The sequence below is a fragment of the Leptinotarsa decemlineata genome, unplaced genomic scaffold (genome assembly GCF_025532065.1).
Source record: "Leptinotarsa decemlineata unplaced genomic scaffold, Ldec_3_MD MMD2_P_RNA_scaffold_12, whole genome shotgun sequence".
In the NCBI taxonomy this organism is placed as follows: domain Eukaryota; kingdom Metazoa; phylum Arthropoda; class Insecta; order Coleoptera; family Chrysomelidae; genus Leptinotarsa; species Leptinotarsa decemlineata.
In genome coordinates this window covers 2,620,797-2,638,776 of record NW_027412526.1, presented here as the reverse complement: position 1 = coordinate 2,638,776, position 17,980 = coordinate 2,620,797, and the positions used below count along the sequence as shown (strand labels likewise).

The 17,980-nt window shown below is 34.0% G+C and overlaps 1 protein-coding gene across 1 annotated transcript; it reads left to right on the top strand.

The window, feature by feature from the left end:
- The first annotated feature begins 7,339 nt into the window (after positions 1-7,339).
- Positions 7,340-17,230, top strand: LOC111501944 (DDB1- and CUL4-associated factor 11). The gene is made up of 9 exons (XM_023155877.2): positions 7,340-7,596; positions 7,697-7,792; positions 8,055-8,208; positions 10,398-10,544; positions 10,607-10,788; positions 12,686-13,007; positions 13,069-13,224; positions 13,282-13,388; positions 17,116-17,230. Exons 1-9 carry the CDS (start codon positions 7,498-7,500, stop codon positions 17,161-17,163), a joined length of 1,311 nt encoding a protein of 436 aa, XP_023011645.2. The 5' UTR covers positions 7,340-7,497; the 3' UTR covers positions 17,164-17,230.
- Positions 17,231-17,980: the final 750 nt, after the last annotated feature.

Genomic DNA, 17,980 nt, shown 5'->3' with positions numbered 1-17,980 from the left:
GATAGATGAGGTTTCGCGGGAGACTTGTCAGTTGTGAAATATTTTGAGTAATTACTTCTACAGCGGGAACTATTTGATTAATGGATAGTTGAGAAGAGGGCAATTAGCAACAGTAACTACAAAATTTTAAAAAATGATTTCAAAAACTACACCTCAACGATTTGATCTCTACAAACTTTATTTGAAAAATATATCACAACATGTTTCGCTAAGACATTAGCTATTTCAAGTGAGACTAAGATAGTACTATGTAACTTTACACAACTACGTCAGTGACGCAGTAAAACGTGAAAAAACACCATATATACAATTTGTTTTGAACAAAAATAAAAACAATTAAAAAATGTATACAATTTTTTAATTGTTACAATTTTTTGCCGCAATATAACAAGCAGAAGTTACAACGTATACAAAATGCTTGCATGTGATTCGTATGCTGTATATATGGTGAACACGTCACACAATTTTTGTTAAAAATAAAGGAGCTATAAAACGTACTTTGAGATTTGTTGTATCAAATCATATGACATCAAATGTTCAAAATAAACACTACATTTTTCACTTTTTTACAGACTCAATGAACGCCTATGAATAGCGACTTGAAAATTATTTATTACTCCGCTGCTTAAGGAAATAACCTATAGCAAGAGCTGACACCTCTTCTTCAAGTAAGACATCACTGGACAACACGAGTTGTCTAGTGTATTTATTAAAAAAATTGAAACCGAGAAAACAAGCATCAAGGGATATAGAATATTGGGTTATTTTCACTTTTATAAATTATTGGTTCAGCATTGGCAATCAACTCAGAAATTGAATGTTGTTTCCCCTACAAAGTGAAAATTGATCCATCGGTGAATCTGCGGTGGTAGAAATGTTTCAACAGACTATGTAGACCGTGAAACAAAACCGATCCAATTTTTATTTTTCCCAAGTTATGCATCAATAACTAGCTGGTACATAATCCTTTCTCCTCAAGGGCAGAACGATTTAAAAGACATTAGAGGAGAATGCTGAGCTGAAACCTTCCGGCGCTTTTCAGGTATATGGGAGAATACTAGCTGCTTTTGGCGCCTATCAGGGATGGACTCGAATGATTTCTAAGGAGGCCACCACGTCCTGAAATAGATCCACTTTTTGTTCGAATGAATACCTAATTTGTGTACCTCACTGGTTATCCCAAAAAAGGCCTTGAGTACACAAATACACAAGCACTGCTTGAAAATCTTCAAGATTCCATAATACATGTAAAGTGTATCTTGCAGTTCTTTCGGTATTCAACCTTCCACATTCCGGAAAATAAGCAAATAAATTTTGAATCTGCTGAAGCGTAATAAAGGGCAAACTGTCAGTAACTGGTAGCATTCACAAATTTTACCTACATCTTGAATATTGAATACCCAGTAGATCAACCGGCAGACGTAGGGCGAGAGCTCATTAACATCGACGAACTCGTGTAGTGAACATCGTGTCAATACAGTAAGTAAGAAAATTATTTTGTGTGGTGAACTGAAACTAATCTGTTGTCTTTGAAAATGCATTTGAACAGTAAATTGAACGACAAGATTCTCAGTGGACAAAGCAGTGGAATTGTGAACAACTTATTAAGATGTAGGCAAGAGGAAGCGTGGGCAGATGAAACAAGGAGTCTTCATACGATGGTGGGAAGTATTAGCAATAGTACTGTACGAAAACTTGAATCAGAGAAGAAAAAATGGCAAGAAAAAACAATTTCGACTCAAAATAAAAAGAGATTTATCAAGAATAACAAAATTGTGATGGCTGATGCTGATTTGGCGAATTTGAGAAAATGCATACTCAATTTTCATAACAAAGAGGAACGAGTTCCTGCGCTGAGGGAAATTCATGAAACTTCCTGTATTGCTTGTGCTTTGTCCTTGAAAAGAACTGCCAAAAGCACTTCTTCACCCTTATATTGATAAGGGCTGAATCCATTTGTGCATTGTTCATCTGGAATCTCAATTTCGTGTAATTGGTTTTCATATTGGGCCCTGACCTTTTTTCTCCATCCACCCCTGGCGGCCGTGGTACACGCAATCTTTCATGAACACTCGTTTCTTTTGGTAATTATAAGTTACCGACAGAATTGTTTAACCGTATTTAAAAGCGTAACCACTCCCATCGAACTGCCAGGTAAATTATCTCCGGGATGATGGTATCATTCGGGTATGGGAATTTTCTGAAACCGATATGGGACCTCGGAGATAAGATGAATTGTTTGCCGGGCGGAATTCCTCGCTGATAGTGATCTACTACACCTTTCTCTGACGTTTTTACATTCGGTTTCTGCATAAATTCATCAAAGATCTTCTAAAAACTCACCACAAGCGAACGCTTTTATTAAAGCACCATTCATACTAGAGATACTAGTATTGATATTCTCCATGAATTCATTCTTTTCCAAATATTCCAGTAACCATTTCGTGTTTGATGAACATTGGATTACACTGTTCGTCAAACAGGCATTGCCAATATTTTTCAACCCATTAAGCCCAAGGGTTTTGTCTCTAATTTGTATCACTGGTCTGATTTTGTTGTAGTTGTTGATACGTTGGCCACTGCTGTTTTCTTCCGATAAATCAAGGATGCGATGATTCTCCGCATCGGTATGTGGAGTTTCAAGTTGAACTGCTCTAAACTGAACCGGGTAGATTTATGGTAGCTTTTTCGAGTTTGCGAGACAATGGTAATTCCAGAATTTGTTCAAGTTTATCTACATCTAAGAAAATCGGGACAAGGTCAAGCCACCGTATTCATCAGATTTGCCTCCCTGCGACTTTTTCCTGGTACCAAGATTGAAAAGACTCATGAAAGGACGGCGTTTTGTGACGATTGAGGAGGTAAAAACCGAATCGCCGAGAGAGCTCAAGGACATCTTGATATAAATCATGATGAAGAGGCCAATAGCCAGAAACACGTGTCCGCGGTTTGCTTCCATTTTTCGAGTGTTCTGTCCACAAATTTTCCCTTTTTGATTTATATCATACACACTCAATAACATCTTTATCTCTGTATTTATATCCTGGACCCGAAAGTCACGCAGGTAGCTATAGCTGCCTACATAGTGATGTTAGATGATGCCTGGGAATGCTAGGTCTTCTAATTGAAACCACAAATGTGCGGTTAGCTCCTGTTGGTGACACCGTGCATATGTGAAGTTTTTCATTTTTGGTAACCAGTTGTTGTCCATCTTTGCAATTGGCTGCACCGCGCTGATGAGGCCAATAGCCAGAAACACGTGTCCGCGGTTTGCCTCCATTTTTTGAGTGTTCTGTCCTATATATATATATATATATATATATATATATATATATATATATATATATATATATATATGCGTATTGCATTTGTAGCATCTGACTCTGTGTTCTGTTTTATTTGCATTTTGTAGGCTTTATCAAACACAAACCTGGGTTCAATTGCATCACTGGTTGCCTGCAGCAGAGTTTGCGCAGTAAGCGCTTCTCGCCATAGGCTCAGCTTCATTCCTACATCGAGGTTTACATCAGCCGTGCGCAATCGTAACATGGCCATTAACGGATCCTCCTTAACGTACAGGTCCAGAGGGGTTAAATGTGGAAGTGAGATTTCATAATTGAAAATTGACGTGTTTTGGGAATTTACTGACATGTAAAATACGTTGAAAATGAATTTATCTGATTCGTACTGCTCCAGTTGAGTTAGATTGGATTTATGATTGACTATTCTTGCTATCATGGAATGAATTGAATTCTAAGTGGCCTAGAGAAAAACCTAAAGCCATATTTCCTGAGACGATTAAGATAGTATCAATATAATGACACTGAAGTTATTTTTCGACAAAACTCTTCAACGCCGGTAGTGGTTATATGATATCGTGTCACCTCTTAAGTAGTACAGAACATCCTATTCAAAAATAATTAGACAGTTTGTTTGTTGATTTTATTGATCGCCTTCATCGTTAATCATTCAATTTATATTCCATTTTGGCGATATGTTTCCGCTTGAAGTTGATTTTTTGGGTTGAAAAAAAGTAGTTTATTGAGTAACTATTAAATATACATAAATATAAAACATCAGAAACTGATAGAAAGATAATAGCAGATGACAATGACCTGCTCAACTTTATAACCCTCGAAAAATTCGAGAAGCAAGAATGCAAGAAATATAAAATGATTACTCTAAAGGTTTCAATTCCACAATCAAACTGTAAACTCAAAATGTTACAAGCTTTGAATTTTGTCATCCGCAGCTTCGATCTTCTTGAATTTCCTCCTTCAACAGTAACAGGAAAGAACACTATTGAGATAAATATTTTTCATTAATGAAAGTAGTCTGACAACTGTGTCAAGAAGAGATACATAAGTGAATGTTTGTCGTTGAAGTCAATGTCCGTCGTTGTATTAGTCAGAAAAGACGCTCTTTCGCGGTAGTCATGTGCCAGATTCTACCTTGTAGAGATGTTTGGAGGGGTGAATGTCTGAATTTAATCCGAAATATTTATGCTTTCAATATGGATTGGGATATTTGATGAAAGGGATATTTACTGTAAAATATTTCATTGCCCTCTGCTGCTTCAGTTCAAAAAATACTGTATCAATGTTTGATCATTTGAAATCACATCGATTCCACAGCACATCTAATGCATAATACTGAGTTATTAAATCGTTACACCATTCATAACCTCAAAAAGTTATAGATTTGGAAAAAAATTGAAGACGACTTTTGGCTTGATAGGTTATGACAGTTATGCTGTGCGTGAAGATAATTGAGGTTATGACGTTTGCGATTGTACAAGAATGATTATAATTGTTATGGCAATATCCATCATGGTGTTATTTTAAATGCTGCGAGCGAGAAGTTCAAACCTTTCACAACAAAACCGTAACGCTCAGACTACTGAATATTTTGATTCAATCCACTGTAGTTGAAGAAGAAATCAGTGTTGCCAGTGTCTACAGTGTTTGCAGATCTCCTTCTTTCGCTATTGAGCAACTGTTCCATTGTTAGATGAAATTTACTGATAAATAAATTCCCTTCCTATAATAATTGTTGAATGACTATTAGTTATTAGTTTCGATCGATTACTGAGTCAGTGGACTCAAATTTATCCACCACATTGCGAATAGTCATCTCGGTAGGCACGTCCTTAACTAAAAAGACAGAATAAATTAATTCGACAGATTCGGAAACCAGTTTTAAAAATCTCTTTTGAAATCTGTTTTTCCGTTAATCAGGTGTCGCCCCCATACGAACGACAACTCTCAGAAGTTGAGAACCTTGTGCGAGCTAAGGACTAACGAGGTCTCACCTTCAAACGTGTGATTCCTAACACGGAATAAAAATCACAGACCTCTTCTCGAAGTTGACGGTCCAAGAAATACCCTGTATATCATATGGCTTAGGATAAAAATGTAATGACTTGCAGTGATGGATTCTAGTATCATATCCTTTGCGGAAGAGAATGTTGTATTGAAAACGATCTGATCATTATTAAGTGAGTATTATAAACAGTTATCGCCTGATAGGATTGACAGGATGCGATGCTAGTTGGATGAATTAATTTCAATGAATTACGTGGAAATGCCTTGGGAATTTTGTAGTTTGTTTTGTTGCCAGTGGCGTACCGCCTACGCGGTGGAAATGAGGTACCTTTAGGACTAAATTACAGAAAACACGACTATGAATATGTTTAACTGATGTTCCTCAAGTTCTTTAATGTTTTCTGAACAATTGTGGTGAAAATTATGTTTATGTTTTGCAGAAAACATTTTCCGGGTTTTCCTCAATTTGTATTATTTGCTACCAACCTCTCTAGACACTAGTCAACTCGCAGGGGTATTTAGCTGATTATGTATCAAACCAAAGATGGAGCAGAAATTATTTATTGCAAATAAGGATATATGTAATGAACATATTAGCAGACAAAGGCGATTGGAAAAAAATGAGAGAAAATTCAAATATATTCCTGAAACTGGATGTACAAAAAATGTAAGTCACACGTTAATCTGAACTACTTCACATTTTTTTAAGCTTAGACTAGCTGAACTAATACTCATACACAATATCTGTATATCGTCTTTTGTTGGAGAATAACATTTTATTATATATGATGAGGACGGAAATCACTTGTAATACCGAAAGAATTTTGATATGATTGGGTTTATTAAGTCGATAACTGGTAATTATATTGGTCGACGAGGTGCATTTTTTGAAATAACTATCTATCTATTACGAGCATCTCAAATATTGTTCTGCCATAAAATCTACAAAAACTAAAATACTTGATGTACGACAATTATTTTTCGAAGAGGCCGTATCATAACTGACTAGAAATAGATAAACTGACCGAAATACAATACAATTACAACATAATACACAGGAGTATCCATTCCAGTACAATTATTATTATTATTACCTTACACCAAATCTCTACCATTTGATAGTGGGATTTATGAAAGCTCAAAACTCAATCAATCGAGAATGAACTTCAGAAAACAACCGAAAGATTGGGTACTCATTATCCTCCGTAATGAAATTCACAAGCTGTTCGACATGCGCATCTAAAGAAAAATTATTTTAGAGTTTTTCTGTGACAAAACTATATGCTATTAGTATAACTAATGTCACACCTATTTCGTCCAATTCACCTTGAGTTTCAATTCAGAATTCACTCCAAACTATCTCCTAATTTGTCCTAAAATACAAACACAGAAAGCTGTATCATCTATCTGTATACATTTTCTGATATTTGTTTATTTGAGGGAACATAATATTTCGTAGAAATTTCATAAAAGAATAACATTTCAACAATCTGATTGTTTTCCTTGAGTTTTGCACCAGCACTACCTATCTAATAGGATTTCATTCAAAGCACATGTAATTTTTCTGAGATGGCTACTCTGTGCTTGTGTCATTAGTGTCAGTTGTCATGTCAATACAATGGAAACAGCAAACAAAACTTCATAACAATATAAACATCATTATTATATGACAACTGACACTAATGACAAATACAAAGAGTAGCCATCTCGGAAAAATACATGTGGTGCATACAAAATTCTTATTGATATCGACGATTGAATGAATATAATAACACTGATTTCAAAAGACCAATTAAAACCCAAGAATGGACAACACAAGGATCTTTCACATATACATATGACAGCTGACACTAATGACAAATACACATAGCAGTTAACATGGGAAAAAATGTATGTATGTGCCCCAAGTGAAAATCTTATCCGATATTGTCTGTTTTGATCAGGTTGTGAAGTGACCATGTGCAGCAGCTACTGCCTTTAGACTGTTTAGGACGTTTGACACTTAAACATACAGTGGTCTCAGCTGGTCAGGGGTCAAGGTCACAGTTTCTGTCGAATAGTGGTGATACAAAATATATTGTCAGATTTTATAAATAATATAATTTTTTGATGAGTTGATTTAGGTGACCTGTTCAATGTGATTGAATACAATATATAATAAATATAATTTCAAATGTCTTACATATTTGAAGTACCTCCCATGGGGGATGAGTATTATGAACCTGAAAGTCCTCCAAAAGTTATGGTGCCTGTACATACTGAAAGACTAAATGTGAGTTATTCACCGATGATATTTTCAAGCACTCTATCAGTTACAAACTTACAAGAGTAACAGTTGTATTTTCGAAAATGTTAGCTGCCTCTATTTTCAGAGAAGTGACTTCCTTGTGGCTACAAGACAGGCTTCGGGATTGACTGGAGGTAAAAACATTGTACAAAATATCGCCAATGTGATAGAACGTAGGAAGGTGAGAATTTGATTTTCATTCATAGTTTATCCTACCTGGGATTGAAGTGTGGAAAAGATAAATGATATGCCATCTAGATAGATACTTTCGTTCGATAATATATACTTTATTTTACTTGATATACACTTTTTTAAAATTGTCGATTTTAAATGTGATCGATTATGTTTTATATCACTTTCACTGTGGGCTTTTTAAAATCAATAAATTCATAGTTTCTTCACAGTTACTCTTTGTATTCTGTTTAACATAAGTATAATTTCAGATTGGGCTTCCCGACAGCTTTTCGCAAGGTGAAAAATGTAAAATTTCAAGTTTATTCTTACCCAACTCCATGTCTGTCATGGATAAGTACGGAAATTTTACCTATTGTGGTATCTTCAACAAAGAGGGAACTCGATACCTTACTGCTGGTCAAGGTAAGAATTGATTGATTGAAATCAATTTATTGTCCGACACAATCTTTAATAAAGCTGCTCTGTACAAATATGAATGATAATAGGATACTTCAATGTGAACCACATCCGCAACAGACAACTCTACGCTTTCCTACAGAACTCCTCCTTCAAAAAAGCAAAAACAGCTCCTACCTTCCTGATGGAAGGTAGGAGCAGAAGGAGGTCATGCAGACCTAGGTTCAGACCATTTAGCAATTGAAGTGAACTTAAACATGAATACGATTATTTAGAAAGAGGATCACTAGATAAACTATAACAAGTGCAACATGGAAAGAGTAAATTACGATATAATACAATTCATCCAACACCTTCGAATTGTTAATGAAGATCATATCGAAACATTCAACAAAAAACTTGTTGAATCTGTCAGAAGCGACTCTCCAAAATTGAAAACAAAGTTTTATGTGTACAAACTTCCAACATTTATCATAAGGCTGATAAAAAACAAGAGAAAAATGTACAGAGAATTCAAAATTACCCAGGACCCTCAACAAAAATATCCAGAAACTTATTATGCAGTACAAAGAAAGTAAATGGTTAGTAACATGTGATAAAATAATCGAGCAAAAGGGTAAAAATTTCTGACACCAAATCAAAAAACTATCTAAATATAAGCCAATAAATAAAATCAATAATCTGTAAGTTAATGGTCGTATATCAACAAATGAAGATAAGGCAGATACATTCTTAACTTATTTTGAGAATGATTTCCAAAAAGAAAATTATGTTCATTTTGACCAAAATCAATGTGAGTGTGTCAATAATGGGTACAGAAACTTTATCGAAAACATCCCAATTTCAAATGATCAAGAAATAGATGAAGATTTTTATTACAACTTCATCAGTGAGGGAAAAAATACAACCCCAGGAATAGACAATGTATCTAGGAGAATAGTACAAGCCCTAGAATCAGACATACATAAACATATAATCTCCATCTATGAATATTGTTTGAACAATCATTACTATCGTACAGCCTGGAAAGAAGGATTAATAATTGCCATTCCAAAGCCCAATACAGACCATTCACAGACCTGCAACTACAGACCCACTACTTTTCTTCCAGTGTTGGGAAAAAACTTTGAGAAAATCATCAAATATCAATTCAGTGAACATATCAATATACCAATGTATCAATTTGGTTTTAGAGAAAATAGAAATACAACCCACCCTTTAGTAATTGTAACATCTAACGTACAAACAGCACGCATGACCAACCTACACTCTGCAGCGCTATTTTTCGACCTTAACCTCGAAATTTCGTCCTTAATATTTCGACCTTAATCCCGAAATTTTGATCTTAATCTCGAAATTTCGATTTTTAATCTAGAAATTTCGACTTTTATTTCGGAAATTCGACCAAAATTTCGAAATTTCTTCTTTAATTTTTAAATTTCGTACTTAACCTCAAAATTTCGACCTTAACCTTGATATTTCGACCTTAACTTTGAATTTCGCCCTTAATCTCTAAATTTCGACCTTAATATCAAAATTTCGACCTTGATCTCCAAATTTCGACCCTGAACTCAATATTCCGACTTCAATCTAGAAATTTCGACATCAATCTCGAAATTTTGACCTCATTCTCGAAATTTCAACTTTAATCTCGGAATTTCGACTTTGATCTCGGAATGTCCATTTTGATCTCGGAATTTCCACTTTGATCTCGAAATTTCGACGTTAATTTCGGAATTTCGACCTTAAACCCGAAACTTCGACCTTAAATCCGAAATTTCGACCTTAAATCAGAAATTTCGACCGTAACCCTTAAATTTCGACCTTAATTCCAAAATTTTGAACTTAATTTCGTAATTTTGATATTCAATCTTTTATTACGGAATTTCGACCTTCACTTCGAAATTTCTCACTTAAATTTTAGACTTCGATCTTAGTCTCAAAATATCGACCTCAATATCGAAATTTCGCCCTCAATATCGAAATTTCGACTTTAATATCGAAATTTCGACCTTAATATCGAAATTTCGACCTTAATATCGAAATTTCGACCTTAATATCGAAATTTCGACCTCAATATCGAAGGACCTCCGTCGATGGCCCTTTGGTATTCACCAATAAATGACATTTATTATTATTATTATTAAATATGTTCGACCTTATGTATCCTTTCAATTGATTACAGTTTTTTTTAGATCATACACTCAGGCTGTATAACTGTGAAACAAACCAGTATAAATTAATACAGACTCTCCACTCCACAAGGTCTAGTTGGAGCATACTGGATGTCGCATTCAGCCCTGACGGAAGACACTTTGCGTACTCCACTTGGAGCCCCTCGCGTAAGTTTCATCAGTCAATCTACACAAACTGTTGATCATACAGGTTATGTTCCTTTTTTTAGTGTATCTCTGTTCCGCTCTTGGTAGATCTGAGGATCATGAAGAACTGAGGTTCGACAGACCGGATCGCAATTCATGTACATTCTCTGTGGTTTTCTCCTCTGATGGAAAGGAGTTAATGGGAGGTGGGAATGATAAAAGCATTAGGATTTATGATTTGGTTCAGAGGCAGGAGACGTTTTCGGTAAAATTTTAATTTTATCAGCTAAGTAATTATTTTTGTATTGACGACACTCGAAGGTTGCCGAAAATATTGTATTTTTCTAAAGGTGAGATATACTCGTATAATGTGTTTGAGATAAGGAGGGTCATTACGGGAAAATCGAAAGCCGGAAAAAATACCAAGTCGGTAGAATTAGAGTTTATATTGATGACGTTTTAAAACTTATGAAACTCCGATTATTTGCTGATGTATAATCAACTTCACTGACCCGACTGTCAGTGACTTCGACCTTAATCTCTTAATTTCGACCCTAATTTCGAAATTTCAACCGTAATTTCGAAATTTCGACTTTAACCTCGGAATTTCGAGTTCAATCTCGGAATTTCTACCTTAATCTCGAAATTTTTGACCATAATTTTGAAATTTCGACCTTAATCACGAAACTACGAAACTTCAACCTCAAAATCGACTTTTATCTCGAAATTTTGACCTCAATCTCAAAATTACGACTTCAATCTCGAAATTTCGACCTTGATCTCCAAATTTCGACATCGATCTCCAAATTTCGACCTCGATCTCCAAATTTCGACCCTAAACCCAATATTTCGACTTCAATCTAGAAATTTCGACATCAGTCTCGAAATTTTGACTTTATTCTCGAAATTTCAACTTTAATTTCGAAATTTCCGACCTTAATCTCGATCTTAATTTCGAAATTTCGACCTTAATCTCGAAATTTCTACTTCAATCTAGAAATGTCGATTTTTAACTCGGAATTTCGATCTCAATCTCGACACTTCAACCTCAATATCGACTTTAATCTCGAAATTTCGACCTTAATCTCAAAATTACGACTTCAATCCCAAAATGTCGACCTCGATCTCCAAATTTCGACCTCGATCTCCAAATTTCGACCTCGATCTCCAAATTTCGAGTTCGATCTCCAAATTTCGACCCCGACCTCCAAATTTCGACCTCGACCTCCAAATTTCGACCTCGATCTCCAAATTTCAACTGTGATCTCGAAATTTTGACGTTAATTTCGGAATTTCGACCTTAATCCTTAAATTTCGACCTTTATCCTTTAATTTCGACCTCAATCCTTAAATTTCGACCTTAATCCTTAAATTTTGACCTTAATCCCGAAATTTCGACCTTAATCTGGAATGTTTGAAGGTGATTGACAATGTTTCGTGATGAATTTCACTAGTTCGGACTTCCATTGTCTATAATATAAAATGATTTGAAATCCCTGAAACAAGTAAAAAAGAATAATTAAAAAGAATAGTTGAAAATAACAATTATATTAACTTAATCTGGAAATTTCGACCTTTATCTCGAAATTTCGACCTTTATCTCGAAATTTCGACCTTTATCTCGAAATTTTAATATTTAATCTGGAAATTTCGACTTTTATTCCGGAACTTCGACCTCAATTTCGAAATTTCTTCTTTAATTTTCAAATGTCGCCCTGAATCTCAAAAATTCGACCTTGACCTTGAAATTTCGTCCTTAATCTCGAAATTTCGTCCTTAATTTCGAAATTTCGTCCTCAATTTCGAAATTTCGTCCTCAATTTCGAAATTAAGGACAAAATTTCGTCCTCAATTTCGAAATTTCGTCCTCAATTTCGAAATTTCGTCCTTAATTTCGAAATTTCGTCCTCAATTCCGAAATTTCGTTCTTAATCTCGAAATTTCCTCCTTAATCTCGAAATTTCCTCCTTAGGCTCGAAATTTCGTCCTTGATATCGAAATTTCGAACTTAATACCGAAATTTCGACCTTAATATCGAAATTTCGACCTTAATATCGAAATTTTGACCCTAATATCAAGCTGAGGCACAAAAAATTAAAATTTGAATAAAATGAACAGAATCAATACACTGCACTTCTTTTATCTCAACTCGACTCTTTCAGATCACCGGCGCTCACACTAAAGACGTCAACTGCTCAGTCTTTTCCGACATATCCTCCAATGTGATATTAAGCGGAAGCGATGACGGAATCATCAAAGTTTTCGACAGGAGAGCTGACATCCCGTGTGTCGCCTTCTTGGTCGGACACAAGGACGGCATCACTTACATCGACACCAAAGGAGACGGCTTGCACCTCATCTCCAATAGCAAGGACCAAAGTCTCAAACTGTGGGACATCAGACTGGCGAGCAAATCGAGACACCTTCCAGTCTTGAAAAGCCATCTGAGATGGGATTATCGGCACGGGAAGATACCGGATTATTGTAAGTTTCTCTACTTATTGCTTGCGTTTACTTTTTTTCGCATTCAGGGGTTCCTTTTCAGATTTCCAGTCTGATTGCTTCATGAAAGAAGATGCCTCCATTATGACGTACAGAGGACACACTGTTTTCAAAACGCTCGTGAGATGCCGCTTTTCGCCGATGTTCAGTACTGGTCAAAGGTACATTTACACGGGATGCGGCACGGGTCGCGCTTTTGGTGAGGTGTTTTTTTTTCAACATTCCTCCTCTGTCTTATTTGTCTTATATTTTATAGTGTATGATTCTCTGACTGGACTAGTGTCGACAGTACTTGTAGGTCACAATGATGTTGTGAGAGACGTAGCTTGGCATCCATATAGAAATGAAATTTTAACCGCAGCGGTAAGTGCAAAGTGGGAAGTATTCAGAATCGTGTTATGTAACATACATACTATCAATCATTATCTAAAGATCATATCTTGTTCACGACGCCTACCAGCAGAATATAGAATTAACATAAAAAAAAATTAGGTGGAGTAAAATCAGGTACATTCAACCTAACCATCTGGTTGAATTTCGTGGGTGGTTGTGAACGCCTTATACAGTACGACTACTTCGTCGACATATCATATGTGATGCATATTCAATTGTTTTGAATTTTGACAGAAGTAACAGTGTGCGCAATTTATCCTTTCATCAGAAATAGTTGACTCAAAGTGAAAATTGAAATATTTCTCACAGAACACTTACATGTTCTGTGATTTCAGTGTATGAAATGCTCCTCTGAAAAGTAATAGATCTTCTATTATTGAATTGTATTTTTCCTATACAATTACTGTATTCCTATACAATCACTACAATTCCTATACAATTCCAATAGAATTCATGTACAATTACTGTACGATTCCTGTACAATTTCTATACAAATACTGTGTTCCTATATAATCACTGTACAATTCCTATGCAATTACTGTACAATTACTGTACAAGTTCTATATTATTCCTATACAATTTCTGTACAATCGATTCTTGTACATCTACTGCACAATTCCTATATTTTTCCCGTACTATTACTGTATAATTACTGCAGGTTTTTCCAGGCTTTCCTGTAGCTGAAAAAGCAAATGCGCCACTGGAATCAATGAAGTCGCCCCGGAGCGCTAATCAATTTTTATTGTTGTTTTTATTTTTATCGTTGTTTTAATATTTTCAATTACTGTATTCCTATACAATTACTGTACGATCGATTCTTGTACAATTACTGTACAGTTCTTATATTATTCATGTACAATTCTTATACAATTACTGTACGATTCTAGTACAATTTCTATATCATTCCCGTACAATTCCTATGCAATTACTGTACGGTCTATTCTTGTACAATTACTGTACAGTTATTATATTATTCATGTACAATTCCTATACAATTACAGTACGATTCTTGTACAATTTCTATATTATTCCCGTACAATTCCTATGCAATTACTGTACGGTCGACTCTTGTACAATTACTGTACAGTTCTTATATTATTCATGTACAATTCCTATACAATTACTGTACGATTCTAGTACAATTTCTATATCATTCCTGTACAATTCCTATGCAATTACTGTACGGTCGATTCTTGTACAATTACTGTACAGTTCTTATATTATTCATGTACAATTCCTATACAATTACTGTACAGTTCTTATATCATTCATGTACAATTCCTATACAATTACTGTACGATTCTTGTACAATTTCTATATTTTTTCCGTACAATTCCTATGCAATTACTGTACGGTCGATTCTTGTACAATTACTGTACAGTTCTTATATTATTCATGTACAATTCCTATACAATTACTGTATAATTCCTATATTATTCCCGTACAATTACTGTATAATTCCTATATTATTCCCGTACAATTATTTTCTAATTCCTATACAATTACTGTACGATTCTTGTACAATTTCTATATTATTTCCGTACAATTCCTATGCAATTACTGTACGGTCGATTCTTGTACAATCACTGTACAGTTCTTATATTATTCATGTACAATTCCTATACAATTACTGTACGATTCTAGTACAATTTCTATATCATTCCCGTACAATTCCTATGCAATTACTGTACGGTCGATTCTTGTACAATTACTGTACGGTTCTTATATTATTCATGTACAATTCCTATACAATTACTGTACAGTTCTTATATCATTCATGTACAATTCCTATACAATTACTGTACGATTCTTGTACAATTTCTATATTATTTCCGTACAATTCCTATGCAATTACTGTACGGTCGATTCTTGTACAATTACTGTACAGTTCTTATATTATTCATGTACAATTCCTATACAATTACTATATATATCCTATATTATTCCCGTACAATTATTTTCTAATTCCTATACAATTACTGTACGATTCTTGTACAATTTCTATATTATTCCCGTACAATTCCTATGTAATTACTGTACGGTCGATTCTTGTACAATTACTGTACAGTTCTTATATTATTCATGTACAATTCCTATACAATTACTGTACGATTCTAGTACAATTCCTATGCAATTACTGTACGGTCGATTCTTGTACAATTACTGTACGGTTCTTATATTATTCATGTACAATTCCTATACAATTACTGTACGATTCTTGTACAATTTCTATATCATTCCCGTACAATTCCTATGCAATTACTGTACGGTCGATTCTTCTTCAATTACTGTACAGTTCTTATATTACTCATGTACAATTCCTATACAATTACTGTACGATTCTTGTACAATTTCTATATTATTCCCGTACAATTCCTGTGCAATTACTATACCGTCGATTCTTGTACAATTACTGTACAGTTCTTATATTATTCATGTACAATTCCTATACAATTACTGTATAATTCCTATATTATTTTCGTACAAGTACTTTCTAATTCCTATACAATTACCGTATTCCTATACAATTACTGTAGGGTTCTTGTACAATTCCTATACAATTACTGTACGATTCTTGTACAATTTCTATATTATTCCCGTACAGTTCCTATGCAATTACTGTACAATCGATTCTTGTACAATCATTGTACAGTTCTTATATTATTCATGTACAATTCCTATTCAATTACCGTACGATTCCTATATTATTCCTTTAAAATTACTGTACGATTCTTGTACAATTTCTATATTATTCCCGTACAATTCCTATGCAATTACTATACCGTCGATTCTTGTACAATTACTGTACAGTTCTTATATTATTCATGTACAATTCCTATACAATTACTGTATAATTCCTATATTATTTTCGTACAAGTACTTTCTAATTCCTATACAATTACTGTATTCCTATACAATTACTGTAGGGTTCTTGTACAATTCCTATACAATTACTGTACGATTCTTGTACAATTTCTATATTATTCCCGTACAGTTCCTATGCAATTACTGTACAATCGATTCTTGTACAATCACTGTACAGTTCTTATATTATTCATGTACAATTCCTATTCAATTACCGTACGATTCCTATATTATTCCTTTCTATAATACATAATCCTATAATACATAAATATGTATAATACAAGGAGTATTGGCATTTTATGCTAAAACTCATTAAAAAAAACAATCACAAAATAATCTAGGAAAATAGGTTATTTTTAAATATGTTGATTATTGGCATTTTATGCCAAAACTCAATCAAAAAACAATTACAATTCACTTTTACTTCTAGGAAAACAGGTAATCTATAAATATGTTAATTATTGGAATTTTATGCCAAAACCTAATTACATAAATGTTTTAAACAGGTAGATTTTGAAAATAAATCACAATTAAATAACAAGTAATTTATAATATGTTGATTATTACTGCCAAAAATTAACTAGATTAGTGATTGATTCTGAGAAAACATGTAGATTTTGAAAAAAAAAAATTACAGTACAATATTATTCAACAAAAAGTTATTCGTTCACTATTGTTGAACTTGTTTTCATAAAATATTGATAATTAACATATTCATAGATTACGTGTGTCTTAGAAGTCTAATATTGTATATTGTTATTGTTTTTTAAACATCTACCTGTTTTATTAGAATCTCATTAAGTTTTATAATGTATTGCTATTTGATTTTCAGTTCGATTGTACAGTAGGAAAGTGGACGTACTCCAAGAAAAAGGACTAAGATCATCTATTTTTCGGAGATGTCCTAAAACTTCAATATCGTAGCCAGAAAGGCAGGAATCCTATGAATATTGTGATTCATTTCAAAGACGAAAACAATCAGTAATAATAGGAAGTGTCGTTAAAAACGAGTAAATTCACCTGGATATCACTGGAGTTTTATCCTAACACCAAACTGTCACTTTTTACACCTCGACACGTGTTTCGATCACCAAGTGATCATCTTCAAGAGGAAGATTAAACTGTTTAATTGGCTTAGTGTTGGTCTGAAACTCCAGTAATATTCTTTACTACACCAAACGTTCTAAACAGTCCATCACAAGTAAATTCACCTGAAAAATGTTTTGTCTGCATTAAAAAACATCTAATTCGATTCAATTGGATGGGGTATCATTCTTGACCTTTTTCAGTATCGAAAATTACAAATTTTCACACTTTTCCAAGGGTTTTGACAGTTTTTTCTGGAACACCTGTATATTTGTGTTTGACTCACAAAATATTTTAGTTTGTAGTGTTAAGTTTGGAAAGATTATTATTTGTATCCATCATGTATCTCACAGCTGTGAAGAAAGTGATTTATTTTTGTTATTTGGAATTAAAGAGAATATTTAATAAAATGTACTTTATTGTTGATACCTGTTCTGGCGTACGAGATTTGCTTACAAAATGAAGAGATTGTGAAAAATTTCTATTTTTTATAACTCCCTCCCTCTTTCTGAAGTCTTACATGCTTCCTGTTCCTTCTTTTTTAGGCGCAGCAAGGAAACGAGGATCAGAGTATTGTCCTTAAACATTCAATCATTAAGACACAAGACTGA

Bases quoted from the DNA above. Each gene is read 5' to 3' on its own strand.
- LOC111501944 (XM_023155877.2), top strand. From the start codon at position 7,498: ATGTCTTACATATTTGAAGTACCTCCCATGGGGGATGAGTATTATGAA. The intron at 13,008-13,068 runs GTAAGTTTCTCT...GTTCCTTTTCAG, and splicing joins CGGGAAGATACCGGATTATT to ATTTCCAGTCTGATTGCTTC. The intron at 13,389-17,115 runs GTAAGTGCAAAG...TTTGATTTTCAG, and splicing joins ATGAAATTTTAACCGCAGCG to TTCGATTGTACAGTAGGAAA.